This window comes from Uranotaenia lowii, chromosome 2 (genome assembly GCF_029784155.1).
Source record: "Uranotaenia lowii strain MFRU-FL chromosome 2, ASM2978415v1, whole genome shotgun sequence".
Classification (NCBI taxonomy): Eukaryota; Metazoa; Arthropoda; class Insecta; order Diptera; family Culicidae; genus Uranotaenia; species Uranotaenia lowii.
In genome coordinates, this window is record NC_073692.1 from 402321706 (window position 1) to 402339224 (window position 17519).

General features: G+C 33.4%; 1 protein-coding gene across 8 annotated transcripts in view; it reads right to left on the reverse strand.

Annotated features, from left to right (window-relative positions):
- LOC129744475 (msx2-interacting protein-like) overlaps positions 1–17519 on the reverse strand; it is a 523727-nt gene that overhangs the window by 14317 nt on the left and 491891 nt on the right. For 7 of the 8 annotated variants that reach the window (XM_055737004.1, XM_055737000.1, XM_055737001.1 and 4 more), the window contains 2 exons: positions 5135–5341; positions 3356–5051 (listed from right to left, as the gene is read on the reverse strand). In XM_055737004.1, the coding sequence (XP_055592979.1) occupies positions 3356–5051; positions 5135–5341 (1903 nt within the window). The remainder of the gene's footprint in view (positions 1–3355; positions 5052–5134; positions 5342–17519) is intronic. The other variant, XM_055737003.1, reaches the window with a different exon arrangement.

Below are 17519 nucleotides of genomic sequence, written 5' to 3' on the forward strand. Positions count from 1 at the left end.
TGTAAAAATTGAAAAAATTGAAAAAATTGTAAAAATTGTAAAAATTGTAAAAATTCTAAAAATTGTAAAAATTGTAAAAATCGTCAAAATTGTCAAAATTGTAAAATTGTTAAAATTGTAAAAATTGTAAAATTTAAGAAATTTTAAAATTTTTAAAATTTTAAAAATTTTAAAAATTTTAAAAATTTTAAAAATTTTAAAAATTTTAAAAATTTTTAAAATATTAAAAATTTTAAAAATTTTAAAAATTTTAAAAATGGTAAAAATTGTAAAAATTATTTAAATTGTTAAAATTGTCAAAGTTTTAAAAATTGTTAATCGTTAAAATTTCTGAAATTGTAAAAATTGCAAAAATTGTCAAAATTGTTGAAATTGTTTAAATTGAAAAGTTGTAGAAGTTGAAAAAATTGTCAAAATTGTCAAAATTGTCAAAATTGTACAAATTGTCAAAATCGTTGAAAATGTCAAAATTGTCAAAATTGTCAAAATTGTCAAAATTGTCAAAATTGTCAAAATTGTCAAAATTGTCAAAATTGTCAAAATTGTCAAAATTGTCAAAATTGTCAAAATTGTCAAAATTGTCAAAATTGTCAAAATTGTCAAAATTGTCAAAATTGTCAAAATTGTCAAAATTGTCAAAATTGTCAAAATTGTCAAAATTGTCAAAATTGTCAAAATTGTCAAAATTGTCAAAATTGTCAAAATTGTCAAAATTGTCAAAATTGTCAAAATTGTCAAAATTGTCAAAATTGTCAAAATTGTCAAAATTGTCAAAATTGTCAAAATTGTCAAAATTGTCAAAATTGTCAAAATTGTCAAAATTGTCAAAATTGTCAAAATTGTCAAAATTGTCAAAATTGTCAAAATTGTCAAAATTGTCAAAATTGTCAAAATTGTCAAAATTGTCAAAATTGTCAAAATTGTCAAAATTGTCAAAATTGTCAAAATTGTCAAAATGTCAAAATTGTCAAAATTGTCAAAATTGCCAAAATTGTCAAAATTGTCAAAATTGTCAAAATTGTCAAAATTGTCAAAATTGTCAAAATTGTCAAAATTGTCAAAATTGTCAAAATTGTCAAAATTGTCAAAATTGTCAAAATTGTCAAAATTGTCAAAATTGTCAAAATTGTCAAAATTGTCAAAATTGTCAAAATTGTCAAAATTGTCAAAATTGTCAAAATTGTCAAAATTGTCAAAATTGTCAAAATTGTCAAAATTGTCAAAATTGTCAAAATTGTCAAAATTGTCAAAATTGTCAAAATTGTCAAAATTGTCAAAATTGTCAAAATTGTCAAAATTGTCAAAATTGTCAAAATTGTCAAAATTGTCAAAATTGTCAAAATTGTCAAAATTGTCAAAATTGTCAAAATTGTCAAAATTGTCAAAATTGTCAAAATTGTCAAAATTGTCAAAATTGTCAAAATTGTCAAAATTGTCAAAATTGTCAAAATTGTCAAAATTGTCAAAATTGTCAAAATTGTCAAAATTGTCAAAATTGTCAAAATTGTCAAAATTGTCAAAATTGTCAAAATTGTCAAAATTGTCAAAATTGTCAAAATTGTCAAAATTGTCAAAATTGTCAAAATTGTCAAAATTGTCAAAATTGTCAAAATTGTCAAAATTGTCAAAATTGTCAAAATTGTCCAAATTGTCAAAATTGCCAAAATTGTCAAAATTGTCAAAATTGTCAAAATTGTCAAAATTGTTAAAATTGTCCAAATTGTCAAAATTGCCAAAATTGTCAAAATTGTCAAAATTGTCAAAATTGTCAAAATTGTCAAAATTGTCAAAATTGTCAAAATTGTCAAAATTGTCAAAATTGTCAAAATTGTCAAAATTGTCAAAATTGTCAAAATTGTCAAAATTGTCAAAATTGTCAAAATTGTCAAAATTGTCAAAATTGTCAAAATTGTCAAAATTGTCAAAATTGTCAAAATTGTCAAAATTGTCAAAATTGTCAAAGATGTCAAAATTGTCAAAATTGTCAAAATTGTCAAAATTGTCCAAATTGTCAAAATTGTCAAAATTGTCAAAATTGTCAAAATTGTCAAAATTGTCAAAATTGTCGAAATTGTCAAAGATGTCAAAATTGTCAAATTGTCAAAATTGTCAAAATTGTCAAAATTGTCAAAATTGTCAAAATTGTCAAAATTGTCAAAATTGTCAAAATTGTCAAAATTGTCAAAATTGTCAAAATTGTCAAAATTGTCAAAACTGTCAAAATTGTCAAAATTGTCAAAATTGTCAAAATTGTCAAAATTGTCAAAATTGTCAAAATTGACAAAATTGTCGAAATTGTCAAAATTGTCAAAATTGAAAAAAATGATTGTCAAAATTGTCAAAATTGTCAAAATTGTCAAAATTGTCAAAATTGTCCAATTGTCAAATTTGACAATTTTGACAATTTTGACAATTTTGACAATTCTGACAATTTTGACATTTGTGACAATTTGGACAATTTTGACAATTTTGACAATTTTGACAATTTTGACAATTTTGACAATTTTGACAATTTTGACAATTTTGACAATTTTGACAATTTTGACAATTTTGACAATTTTGACAATTTTGACAATTTTGACAATTTTGACAATTTTGACAATTTTGACAATTTTGACAATTTTGACAATTTTGACAATTTTGACAATTTTGACAATTTTGACAATTTTGACAATTTTGACAATTTTGACAATTTTGACAATTTTGACAATTTTGACAATTTGGATAATTTTGACAATTTTGACAATTTTGTCAAAATTTGACAATTTTACCAGTTTTGACAAATTAGATAATTTTTCATAGAAACATTCGTATTAAAAAAAAAAACAAATTAACATCCCTGCCAAAATTATCATTAAATAATATTTTTCAATATGAGATTCAGATTTATTAAGGAAACATGGAACATTCTTACATGATTTTTTTAAGAAATCTGAATATTGGTGGGTATTATTTTTTTTAGTTTTTTTTAAAGATTTGATAGATGTTGAAATATGTGCTCTGTATACAATTTCTGTATTTCCAGTAGTATTTCATCTCAAAACCGACTAGACGAAATTCTACCAATTTAGTATCTTTGAGGTAGATGTAAGTGCATTCGATGCTCTCATGATCGTTTAAGAGTTTGCAAGTATCGGAATGCAATCCTAATGAATTGTTGTAAATTTTAAAGAACTTAATGATAATGTCCAAGTATCAATTCTCATCACTCCCCATCCAACCAAAAAAATCTCAGGGCGACCACTGCACATGCTGGTTAATTCGTCGAAAAAAAAAACGAATATATAGTGTATGAAGTTACGAACCCAAGTCATAGGATGGCGGAAACATAACCTCAAATCGTGACGTTACTTACTTCTTGCCGGCGGCAGCAGGCTTAACAGTTTGCGTGTTACGGTAGCGGTTAGTTTTTTTGCCATTACCAAAGCTAGCTTGCTGCTGTTGTTGTTGTTGTTGCTGCTGCTGCTGGGCAGGAGGTCCCACGGGTTCATCCAGGCCCAGATTGTCGGACCGTTCCTGCAGCAAATCGTTACTATCGTCCTTGCCGCCGATGCGGCTCTTCAGACGGTTCTTGAAACTTCCGGCGGCAACGTTGGCGGCTCCGGGTCCACTGAGACGGCGCGATGGCCTTACAAGATTCGAGCTGGGTTGGTTAGCGAAAAGATTTTCCAGTGGTAGACCGGTGTCCTCCAACGCTTGCTGAGATGAAGGGGATGGCGTGATGATCGAGGCCGCTTCCGGATTGTAACGGGGACCCTTTCCGGGTAGATTGGGGGCAGCGGTCTTAAGGATTCGGAGCGTTGGAGTTGCGGTCACTTTAGGACCCGGAGCCTTCTGTTGATTTCCTGCCGGGGCAGCAGCAGCAGCAGCAGAATTACCTTGAAATACATGAGAAGTGCTTTGTAGGACCTGGGCATACTTTCCTGAAATGTAGGTGCCGATGACGCTCGTTTCGTGGACCGTTGTGGCTCCATCTCGGATTACGGTTCCACCGAGCTTGGTGACCAACCCGGTCGGGCGGATTTTATTACCTTGTCCGCGCTTTGCCTTGCCCTGCTTTGGACTTGGGGCAGCAGCAGCAGCAGCTGGAGCTACCGAAGCAGATGGCTTCAGGTTGACTACGCGGAACGTTTCCTCGACGTATTCCGATGGCTGCCGAGAGAGGAAGTCGTATTCCGGCTCTGGAGCGATGTTGTTTCCGATCTGCAGCACTGGTGCCGGTTCCTCTTCCTCGTGGTGTTCTTCTTGGGTTTCGTCCTGTCCTTCGGTTTGTTCCGACTCACTTTCTTCGGTTATTGTCGAGAAGTCAATTGGAGAGTGTTCTTTCTGAACAGCTTCGATCGTTGGCTCGTTCACTTTCTTAACCTTGGAAACTTCCACAGTTAGTGGTTTCTTTTCTTCGATTTTCTCCTCTTCAGCTTGTTCTGGTTCCTTGGCAGATTCCTCTTCTTTGATCTCTTCTACCTTCTCTTCCTCAACTTCTTGTTCCTGAGCTTCGGTTTCTTCTACCTCTTCCTCTTCTTCTTCCTCGTGTTCAGGTTCTTCCTCAACTTCTTCCTCAACCTCTTCCTCTTCTTCATCTTCTTGTTCCGGTTGAGGTTCCGGTGTAACAATCTCCTTCTCAGTGGTAACTTCAACGACTCGTGACGCCACAACCTTGATAATCGGTGGATGAGCCGGTTTCACGACCTGAACCTTCTTGTCGGCCAAAAGTTCCACCCTCTTCTCTTCGACCTCCACAATCTTTACCGGAGAAACCTCAACGATAGAAACCTTTGGCTTTCCAATCGGTTTAATCGGCTTAACGGATTTCTGCACGAACTTCACCGCAGCCTGAGGCTTTACCACGTAGGGTTTCGCCGTTTCGGCAATGACCTGAACGATGCTGACCTTTTCCTGCGGTTGACTCGGCAAGATCACCGTCTTGCTCGGTTTGATTTCTTCCGGCAGGACAAGGGCGGCTGCCTGTGGCGGAACATTCGGGGTCGTCGTAACTGGCAGCGGGGAAGTTTCGATCACCGGGGGCGGGGCCTGTGTCGTTTTCGGGGGCTCTGCAAGGCGGCACAAAAGTTATAGGAAAGCAACCACAAGCACCAAAATGTGTTTTAAGAATAGAAAAACCTCCATTACTTACCAGTTACGGCTGCGGATGCACTCTGCGGTGAGAAAATCATTACCGTGTTGCCGATGGTGGTGGTGAAATCCAGGAAGCCGTAGACGGTTTGGGTTACCAAATAGCCGGGGTTGTTGACCTGTGTTGGGACGACGGCCTGGACGCCCTCGTTCGGATTGTAGACCGGAGCATTGCCAGGGGTGTAGACAGCGGCTTGTGCGAGAAGGACTGGAAGTAGGAAAAAAAATTAGATTATTATTTAATTATCTAACATCTGGTTTTTCAAAACCTTTAAACTTAGAATACTTTTAAGACTAAAGACAACTTACGAACACAAAAACAAACAGGACCTCAATGAAACTTGATGTTTTCTCGAAGAGATTCCTTTTTATTAACTCTAAGCGTACATCTTTCGGGGATACGATGGCTAGCGCCTTACAAATGCTAAAACCACCAACGCTCAGAAAGTGTACTATGAATGCCATGACAGGGAATTGATCTCATGCCCGCTGGCTTAGAAGACTTGAAGGCTTCTCTACGCCACGGACTGCGCAAACCTACATTAGAGCGCTCTAAATCCGTATGGGAAATTTAAAAATCCGTTAAATGTTATGCACTGCAGGCTTTATGTATTCCTCGGCCTAGTTGGTACAAGATACGGTGAAAAGTTGGGTCACATAGGACCACGTGAAAGGGTTGCTCAAGAACCTAAAATTTGTATAGGATTTTAGGACGCTTTGTTCGGAGTAATATGAAAAACCTGTTTTTCATCAATAAAGTGTTTCTCATTTGGCCGAATATTGATTTGGGGTTGAAATTGGACATTACTCGACGAAATAGCATGCATTTCAAATTGAGTGTTCCGATCGGGGTGGTCGAAAATTTTGAAGTCCCTTTAACAGTGATGAATATTCCCCTAAAGAGTGTAAACCCTTTTTTGATATTTAAGAACTTTTTTTTTATCTTTACTATACTGCCGCTATTCGCAAGACTGTCCCATATGCATTTTCGTCATTTCTCAGTTTATCTCAAAAATCGTTCAAATACAGTTAGTTCTTCAATTTAGACTAAAAACTTTCATAACTTTGTTCTGAACATATATGAAAAAAATACCAAGTCATGTCTGTCCCATATGAAATATATCCGCAAAGTTGTCCCATATGTCTATTTATACTGAATGCTTCAAAATTGCTCCTCTAATTTACGTTAATTCTACAAATATTCATACAATGCCATATTTTTTAGGTTTTTGTCATGCTGTTACTTGCTTCTTGGACTTATTTAAAATCTATGAACAAAAATACGCGTACCTGGTAGCACACGCTTAAGTCATATTGAATTGATTTTTCTCATCAAATATTTGCAGCCAAGATACTTTGCTGTTTCTGATTCAGCATTAATTTAATTTGAAGGTATTTATAGTCTATCTAAAAAGATAATCGACCGAAAAACTTTCCAAAATATGATGGTACAGGTTGTTTTATTCATGGAACGTTGTTATTCCTTTTATTTTAGACCCACTCAATTCTTACGATAAACTTTCTTTATCTTTGACTATCTAATCATGTCATAAACATCATTTCAAACTTATTTTTATCAGTAAACAACCAGTAAAGTGAATAATACAGCGCAGATAAAGAGAATTAAATGATCAACTGACAAAAGAAAAGCCAAATATGGGACAGCTTCGCGGGTATATTTAATCCGCATGCGAAATATACTCGCAAGGCTGTCCCATCATTATTTTCTCCTCCGCATCAACAACTTCCAAATCAAAAACACATTGGAAGAAATTCTACAACAATTATCTTAATATCTGTGAAGAAAGAAGCAGAAAAGGTAAAGTTTCAACCGAAAAATCCACGAAAGTTCATAAAAATCTTTAAAACCGTTTTTCTCGGTTCGTTGTTTTTGCATATGGGACAGACTTGCCGGCAGCGGCAGTATATTCGAAATACGGTCTTTGAATAAAATATTTGTCATAGTGTAACCTTTTAGAAAAAGCATATTCATCGGCAGAAGAAATTCACCAAAGAAGACCAATGTGCTTGATGAAAAACTGGATTTTGACCCTCAAGAATAATCATATGGGACCAAAGGAAATCGAAAAAATCGAAATTTTAGTTTTTAAACCAAATGACTGAGAAATACATTAAATGTTGAGGTCTGGTGTTGACCAAAATTCAAATTTCTGAGAATAACAGTGTACAGAAACATTCGGATGGAAATCGGCAAAGACCCACGCGACGAAAAGGGACCAGCGATTGGAAACTTGGAACATGGAACTGCAGATCATGTGATCATATTATGTGCAGATTTAGTTTATATTTCTTCTAAGCATAACATCGATGTACAAAAAACGGAAAAAAAAACAGTTCAGCATTGGTGTTTTCCATCCAAGTAAGGAAAAAAAAGACACAGAATCAACAGAACGAAGCTTAACGTACACGGATGCACACATGCGTTCGTTTCCCGACAAACCGAGCGAAAATTCGCTCGTTTCTCTTTTCCTTGACCTATCAGTGATGTCAACCTTACAGATTTTGTCTGGATCTTCCAGATTTTTTGGACTGTTGCCAGACTTTTTTAAGTTTCCATTCTTCCAGATTTTTGTCATTTCTTCCAGACATTTGCAATTTTGTTTTTGACAAATTAGTAAAAATTCAGATTTTTCGTTGCAGAATGGCAGGAAATGATTTGAATTAGTAATTGAAGAGTAATAAATGCCACGAAAAGGTTATAAAACAGAATGTTTAGCATAAATCGTAGTACCGCCGCACACAGGAGTATTTCACCCAAAAACCTGGCCAAAACTCAAAATTTAAATTTCATTGGTTACTTTTATGCAGGCGCGGTCCTATGGGGGGGCGGGGTTGATCGGGGTGATCACCCCCCCCCCCCCCAAGCGGCAAAAAACCGTAACAAAATACTCGCAAATGCTGGAATTTATATAAAAACTTCGAACTTTTCCTAGTGGGTGTTCTTTCAAATTTTCAAAATTTTCCACTCCGTGGGGGTGATTTTTAAATAAAAGAATTTATTAATTTCTTGAATTCTTAAAATTGCAAAAATTGGGTCCGCCAAACTAACTGTACCTTGCAATTCCCTAGACTGATTTTCGCCAAATTACTTTTGTTAGGGCACTTACACTGTATAGTCTTACAGTGTTTAATCTAATTCGCTGACCATATATGTTTCTTTTATACATTTTTATACATTCATATCTATTCAATTTTCCAAAAATATCAAAAATTCTACTTCTAAAATTAGAGGTTATGAACAAAATCTGATAAAAATTGAATCCAAGAATAAACCTCCAAAAAGAGTTTTTAAAACATAGGCTTCAAAAACATGCCTATGTATTAATATTTCCCAGATGAGATAAAACCAGTGATGACAATATCCCGTCATCATTCGACTGTTTTCTCGGGAACAAAGTAATCGCTCGAGATATTTTTCTAATTTTTGACCAACACGGCTGGAGTTCCAAATTCACACCAAATATATCGCCGATACTGCAGCCCATAATATTTAAAATTTTTAGAAGGAATCTAGCTTAATAATTTAAGTTGCAAATCCACCCTGAATCAGAAAGTTTTGTTAATTCAATTTCAATTGATTAGGACTTTTCTTTGAAAAATGGTATAGGCTTTAAGAAATGAACCCTTTATTATTTTTTTTAAATATTAAATTGTACAATAAGTTTGAAAATATTGAGTAAATGATAATATACATATTGAGTGTTTGAAGCAAAAATACGAATTTTTTTTCACTTTTTTAGAAAATCATTTGTTTCAAATTTGTAACTATTTCCAGTTACAATAAATTTTAAAATCTATGACAGCTTGAAATTTAAGAGAAAACAAATAAAAATAAAGTAAGGAAAGCTGCATACTAAGGAATTTGATTTTAATGATTTTGTTTTAGAATTATATTTGTACTAGCTGACCCGGTGTGCTTTGCTACACCTTCCAAAATCAAATGATTTTTTTCAAAAATTATTCAAATTTTTATTGTTTTATTGGCATTATAACACAATTCATAAGCAACCGCTATAAAATGGGAGCTGCAGCTGGAGTTTCGAATTGCAACACAAAGATAACTTAAACTAATATTCTGAATCTTGCTCTATTAGTTTGTGTAAAAGATCTGATAATTTTGATCTGTCTGGAGGGTCTCAAATTATTCGTACCCAAACAATCTAACTTATAAAATATGATTGTTTTTGCTTGATATTCTCTGGATTTATGCTAAAAACTGATAAGAGAGCCTCCCCTCTCCTTCCCTTCACCCCCTGCTGAATGGAGGTCGTGGTCTTTAATAATCATACCCATTTTTTCGTGTCCAAAAATCCTCTTATATCAAATTATAACTTTATTGGTTGATATGTTTTTAAGCTTTACAACATAATTTAAAAGGAGCCTTCTTTCTTCCTCTCTCTACACTGTAAAGCGTAAGGGTCTTTAACATTCGTAGAAACATATCTCGTAACCAGGTACCTTTCCATGCCATATTTATTTCCATGTGTTGGTTTTGTTTGCATAAATTGAGAACTTATGCTAACAAAAGTGTATTGGCCTCAACTCCCTCCTCCTACACAGAAAAAAAATCTGAATCCTTAACAACACTGAAATTGAAAAACCTTTAATATTACATGACGTCGAACGCGATTTGTTGATGTAAATTTATGGATTGAAAAAAGTTGAATTCATAATAGCACTGAATTTTAATGACATGAATATTACTTGACACGGAACGCGATTATTTTATGTAAATTTCCATCACATATGATGTAAATAAAAAGAAGCATCACAAATGACGGAATTTTCAGTGCGAATTAAATATTACACGTCTTAAATATTTACATGTCTTTCAAATTTTACACGTCTGTTGAAATTCAAAGACGTGTTATATTCAACTCGCTCTGAAAATTCCATCATATGTGATGATTTTTTTTTCGTTACATCATATATGCTGTAATTTAACAAATGGAGCCATGGAGTTTATTTAATATTACATTACACTGAACGCTATGTCATGTAAAAATGAAAACTGTCAAAAACAGGAACACAAATGTAAACAGAGTGTTTAGTCAAGTCTTGAACCGAAGTATTTTTTTAAAGCAGTTAGCTTCTCAGACCATCGATATCGTTGTTTCCGGATATCTCCGAAAAGCAGCGGCAGCGGAAGTGGTTCTGGAAGCGGCCCACACTACTCTGCTTAGATCCGGTACTTCGAAAGAAAGTGAAAGGTGGTGCAAGTGCCTTTTAAAATTAATGAATCATTAAAATTTGTTTGTAGATTAATAAAATAATTGAAATTTATTATTAAAAGGTTGTTTCTTGTAAAAAGATGAAAAAACTCCATTGAATCTGGTCAATAAAAAAATAAATAAAACAAATTCCAATAGGATTTTTCCAGAATTCAGTGGCTTTGAAATTTACATCACTTTCATATTACACGCTGCATAATATTACAGGCGTGTAATGTATAACTGGCACTGAAAATTCCGTCATATATGATGCTTCTTTTTATTTACATCATATGTGATATAATTTTCCAGATTTTTTTGGTAGTGTGTAGGTACCTACCCACTGAAAGGAGGATGGTGTGTCAGATATTCAAAGAATCATAGCAAAATGATTTTCCATGTTATGTTTTGTCCATTTCTCGGATTTAATAAAAAAAAGTTAAATGAAAGCCTTCTCTTCCCTTCCCATATTCCCAATTTTATCATCCTACTGCAAGAAAGGTATTGCTTCACAAAGAAAAAGTATTTCTCGTACTCAAATTCTTTTTGATGCCAAATTTAGTTTCATTTGCTCAATTAATTCTTGAATTATGCAAAAAAATTGTATGGAAGCCCCCCTATATATCTTTCCGCTGAAAAAAAGTTGGGGCTTAAATTTATAATAGAAACATTTCTCGTATCCAAAAACCCTCAAATGCCAAATATGGTTCAATTTGCTCGATCAACTCTCCAGTTATACTGAAAACTGAAGTAGAGACCTCTCCTCCCCCTTTTCATCCACATCTTTGAAGGAGTGAGGGATTCCAAATATTCATAGAAGCATTTCTCGTACCCAAATTTCGTTCCATGCCAAATTTGGTTCCATTTGCTGTTGTAGTTCTTGAGTTATGCAGTAAAAATTGTATGAAACTCCACTCCTTCTTTCTTTTCTCCCCTCTGGAAGAAGGAAGGGGTCTCAAACAATCATTAGAACATGTCACGTCCCCAAATACCCGCCCATGCCAAATTTGGTTCAATTTGCTTAATTAGTTTTTGAGTTATGTAAAAAATTATAAAAAAGGCCCCCTCCCCCCTTTATATCTCCCTACTGGAAAGAGGGAGGAGTCTCAAATAATCTTAGAAATATTTTTCGTATCCAAATACCCTCCCATGCAAAATTTGGTTCCATTTGCTTTAATAGTTTTTGAGTTATGTGAAAAAATATGAAAGAGGACCCTCCCTCTTTATACTGGAAAGAGGGAGGGGTCTCAAATAATCATTGAAGTATTTTTCGTATCCAAATACCTTCCCGTGCCAAATTTGGTTCCAATATCTTGATTAGTTTTCGAGTTATATGAAAAATTGTAAGATAGCCCCCCTCCCCCTTCTTATCACCCCTCTGAGAGGAGGGAGGGATACCTGATATTCATAGAAATATTCCTCGTTCCCAAATACCACCCCATGCCAAATTCGATACCATTTGCTTGATGGGTTCTCGAATTATGCAAAAAATTGTCTTTTGTTTGGGAGGCCCCTCCCCCCCTTCATGAGAGAGGGAGGGGTCTCAAACCATAATAGGAACCTTCCCCTACCTCCAATACCCCCACCTGCCAAGTTTCACGCAAATCGGTTCAGTAGTTTCCGAGTCTATAGGGAACAGACAGACAGACAGACAGACAGACAGACAGACAGACAGACAGAAATTCATTTTTATATATATAGATTTATAAATTGAAGAATCGAAACAAGAGTTCGTATTTCGATTCAGCCAGACACTTCAGAAAAATAATAAAATATCCAGTTTTAAATCCATAGCAATTGTCAACATTTTCTCAAATAAATGTTTTGATTTCCAAAAGTATTGATGCTAAACGAGAATCACTTAAATTTTGGTGAGAGTTTTGCGGTGATATATAGATACTCAAGAAAAATATTGTAGATAACTTGAGAATTTTTTCACATTTTCTTTTATAAAAATGTGTGTTGTCTTTTATTTGTAAAATTACATTTATATCGAAAGATTCTTTAAAGAGTTCTTAAATTGATAATTGTTAAACTGCTCAATATACAAATGACGAAAATGATCATTTTTTATCAATAATTGTTCGCAGTGAATATTAAAGATTCGCAATTTTTTTTTATAAAATGATATATAAATTGTTCAAAAGGATATCAAAATATGTATGTAGAGAAAGTTTGTTAAACTTTTCTGATTTTTTTTTTTTTTTAAACAAGCTTCTAATTTAGTTCAATGAAATTTAAAAGGAAGAGGAGAAGCATTGTGCATCATGGTCATGTAATATAGTTTTTTTTAAGAAGGGGCTTATTCTGCGACTCGAGTGACGTGACTCACGAAATTTCAAATCGTTTTGCTGGCTTAAATAGCCTCTCTAGCCTCGAAATTTTCGTTCGGATGAGCTGTTATAGGTCTTCAGAGCTCATCGATACACAAATTTCTTTTCTGGAGCTTTTTCTGGAGTCAGTACGAAAAAGTGAAATTTCGTGAGTCACGTCACTCGAGTCGCAGAATAAGCCCCGAAGTTTATAAAAGTTAAACATTATTTAAGTAAATTCTGCACTTTTCCGACAAAACTTTTAAACATTACAATAAAAATTTGAAATATGGCTTCATACCACATTTCTTTCCTCAAGAACGCAAGTAATTTTGACTTCTGTGAAAAAAAAAACAAATTGAAGTTTTCTGTTTGTTTACTGTTCCCAATTCTGTAAAAAAATAGCCTTTTAACGAATGTTTAAAGAAGTAATGACTACATTGAATTTAAGATATTTCTCAAAGCAGAAACCAATCGTTTTTCAGACTGAAGAAAATTTTTATAAATGGAATAAAATCTTTGTTTTTAAAAACTTTCTTTAGTAATGTCAGAAATACTTGTCTTTCCAAATTATTAAAAACTGTAGATTGTTCAAAATCAGTTTTTTATTCATGTTAACTTGTAAGTTCATCAGTTATAAATGATTCACTTCACTCAAAACTGATTCATTTAAAAAATTATAAACTTCATATCACTAAAACGAAAAGTGATAAACAAAATCAAGTTAAAAATTCGAGTTCAGCGCAAGAAAATCTTCTAAATCAATCATTAAAACATAGACACTAAAATGCTATCTCTTGATTTATTTTGGTAAGACGTTTTTATTGGAAAAAAATCTTTCTCAAATGATAAAAACTTATCTTTTTTATCTTCATATTTTATTTTAGTTTATGAAGAGTGTGTTTTTCAACGTGTTTTTTTTGTTAATTTAATTAATCGAACTTATCGGTGAAAATTAAAAGAACATAACGAAGAACATTTCAACATTGTGAAAATTCTTGGCAAATAGAAAGTTGGAAGAAATGTATGGATATTGAAAATGAGAGATTAGAATTTTGTAAAAAGCATTTAATCACATGTCATCAATTCTCTCCTCATGGATCAAAATATTATACAATTAAGTTAATATGGTTAATAATTAACTTTATTGTCAATTATTCTGACCTGATCTGATTTTTGTTAGAATTCAAGTTTAATTTCTTATCAAATCTGGTGTTATATTTGATTATTTCTCTTCTTGCTCAAATTCTGGCTTTATTCCAAATTTTAATTCGCATTTCGTTTCTAATATTTTGAAAATACCTACCTGTTTTTTTTTAAATGCAGAATAAGAACCAACATTTCGAATAATTTATTAATAACTAACCAGAAATAAAATTGATTTGAAATTTTGATTCGTATTTGTAATTTTTTTTTCGAGTTTGTGTGATGATTACGGGTTCAAATATGGTTTGAGAAATTAACTTGCTTATTTATTGTCCTCTTTTTGGTATTGTTATAATTCAAACATAATTTTAAATTCGAAACCTCCCACCCATGGACGTGTCCTTCGCACGGGTCTGGAGTGAAGCAAATATTTAAGTCTCATTTGAAACTGCACACTCTCCCCCCCCCCCCCCCCCCCCCCAAGAGCCGGCTCTAGGACCGCCCCTGCTTTTATGTCAATGTTTATTTGATTCTTGAATAAATTTAGCACCATGTACCGGTCAGTTTTTTGACATCTGATTTGTTGATAAGCTGTTGCAGCTGTCGAAACTTTAGTATTTCTATGAGATAAAATTTTACTACAAATCGTTGAATCAGCGCGACTTCGTCATATCAATGAATAAAACTTTCGGCGCGCCGAAACCACCACAATTTCCTCAGGCATTAATAGTGTATATAAAATGTATGATTATTGTCAAGTAATGAGTGTTATTCCTTAGACTGCAGTATTGCTACCTGGCGACAAAAAAAAAAAAGGTCGTCACATATAAAGTTTGCCATCCAGACTTTTCCAAATATTTTTTTCAAAATAATCCACACATTTTTGAAAAACGGTTGGCATCACTGGACTTTATCACTTTTAGCCACGCCCGATGCGTTGTCCGATTTATGTGTTCGGCTGCCGAACAAAAACGAGCATGAACTTTGATTTAACAGAACTGTACGTTCACTTTGCTAACTGATGTTCCCCCTATCACTGATGCCACATTCAAAACGGTGTATTCAAGCCCAAAAAAATCGGTATTCGGTATAAAAATGCCAAAAATCGGTATGAATACGGATTTTACTAAAAAAGTAGAATGGCAATTTTAAAACATCATATTTAAGGTGACAGTTTATACTGTAAACTACACAGGAGAAATTTTGGTGCCTAGATTTTCTTGTTTCAGAGATACAATGTTTGGAAAAAAACATTCTACAATTTTAAGTGATTGGAACAGATAAGATTAAAACAATTTCTGACCGAATTCAAAAAAGCATTGAGTTTTTGATATTCAGGATTTTAACTCATTCAACAACTTTGTTGAAGAATGCGAAACGATTTGATTGATGGATTTAATGACATAAAAAATACAATTTAGATTAATTTCGCCAAAACTCTCGTTTTTTTGCGGATATAGAAAAAAATACGAAAATAATACCTCAATAGCTTTTCTCCCAAAAATAAAAATCACTTGCTAATTTCTTTAAAAAGTGTAAAAATTTATTCGATGAATTTAACCCTATTTTCAAAAACTATCTTGAACACAAAAGCAGACAAAAAAACAAAATGAATTTTTGGAAAAAGCACCCCAAAATATATCAAAATTTAAAAGTCTTTAAACCTCATATTTTTTCTTGTTAAATTTTGTTGACTTTTCCTATTTATCACAAGCATACACCCATCTTAGTTCCTGTTTTGTGCATTCAAGATAAAAGCTTTTAACATCTTTAAGTACTAAAATATCTTGTCTACCATGTCACTCGATAATCAAGATTCAATCATGCAAACAATCTGCATAGAAGACAAAAATGTTCTCGGCTGCGCTGAGACTTTATAAGCCAGAATTACATTCGTTCGTAATTTTCAAAAAACGATAGTTTTAGTTATGTCTTTGAAATATTTTTGTCTGTCCGAACAATTGATTCGAAAATCGATAAGAAATCGGTAATCTTGGTTAAAATTTTTGTCTTAAATCGGTATAAATACCGGATAACCAGTATGAGTGGCATCACCGCTCCTGATTGCAGCAAACTCATACCTAGTTTACTCGAAGCTACATCGTTTTCCGAGCAGCAATGCCACATGTACTGATTTATCGGTATTTATACCGATTTTTGAGCAAATTTTCGACCAAGAATCCGTATCAAAAATGTATAAACAACAGAAAAAAAGCAAGCACACAAGATACTATAAGGCATTTACTAAACAAAATTAAATAAAAGATTTCAGAATCACTACCGAAAAAAAATTTGTGTAAATTACCGATTTTTTGGATTTCCAATTTGAGTTTAACGAAATAGAATCGTTCTGCAAAGACGGCAAAGTGCGAGTATGTAGACTCGCGATTTTATCTTCACTGTTTCAGAGTACTCTTCGGGAGCGCTGATGTGGTCTTGCAGATAGGCTGACGCAAGTCTGGTAACCCAGGCGTACTGGGTTCTATTCTCGGTATCAGCAAAAAAAACTTTTTGGTTCGAATCCCATAAGTTGCCGTCAGGTAAAGTGTGTTTCATTGAATCTGAATAAATATTTCGGATGGATTGCATATGGGGATAGCCTGAAGAGACAATTTCAAGCGAAGTGGATTGCCAACCATTGTAGGTCTCTGAAGGTTGGAAGCCACACAGACATAGGTTGGACCTTGTTACCGATGGAGAATCATCCTGTTTCAGAGTATTCTTTGTTACACGCACTTATAGAGCACTCATTTCAATTTTAAGTGTCGTGTGAAGGATAAAAAAAGCTCTTTAATTGCGTGTATCGTCACTGTGATCCAATCGACAACTCTTGCTCAGTTCACAACAACTTTTATAGAGCGGAGCTGAAAGATACACCGCTCTTGTTGGGCTCTGAGATGCGTCCGAAGCCTACTGCCAACTGCATCGTTGACACGGTTGCCAATGTGCCTGATTTTTTTTATTCATCCTCATAACCTGATAAACCCCTATTTTTGCTTGAGTTTTTAATTTGTTCGAAAAAAAATTATCTTTCAATAATCGTTTATCAGGTATCAGTATAAAGTTGGCTTTAAAGCGACACGTATCTCCTTATATTTGGAAACATTGTGTCTAGCCTTTTTTTTTTTTTTTTTTGATGAAAAAAAGGCTAGGCTTTTGAGGTAAAAAAATTATTTTAATTTTTTTTTACCCCCGATGCAAAAGTATGAATGACATGAAGAAACCCAAGAGTCCCAACTACAACAAATGTAGGTATCTGGTTTGTTCGAAATATAAAAATAATAATAATAAAAAAAATATATACATATAGGTGTATGTATTTTTTAATTATTATTATAAAATGCACAAATAGGCTAAGACTTTATTTCGAGAAAAAAAAATAATAAGATAAAATTGTGTTGACCGTTTTTCCAATACAAATATATAAATTGTTGAAAGAAAGTAGAAAATTTTCGATTTCTGTTCCTTCAATTGCATTACAGATTTTTCATCCATGGAAAATTTTATGCACTTTCCAGAAATGGATATCCAAGGAGCTGTTTTGCCTTGCAATGGTTCGGAGGAAGACCTTCTCACCTTCTTTTTCCAACTGTGGGCAACCCGGTACAGTAGTCCTGACTTTTCTTAACGGTGGAACCGGCGAGAATGGGAGCACGACCAGGTCAGGAATTTTTCCACTTTTCTTCAACTCAGTCAG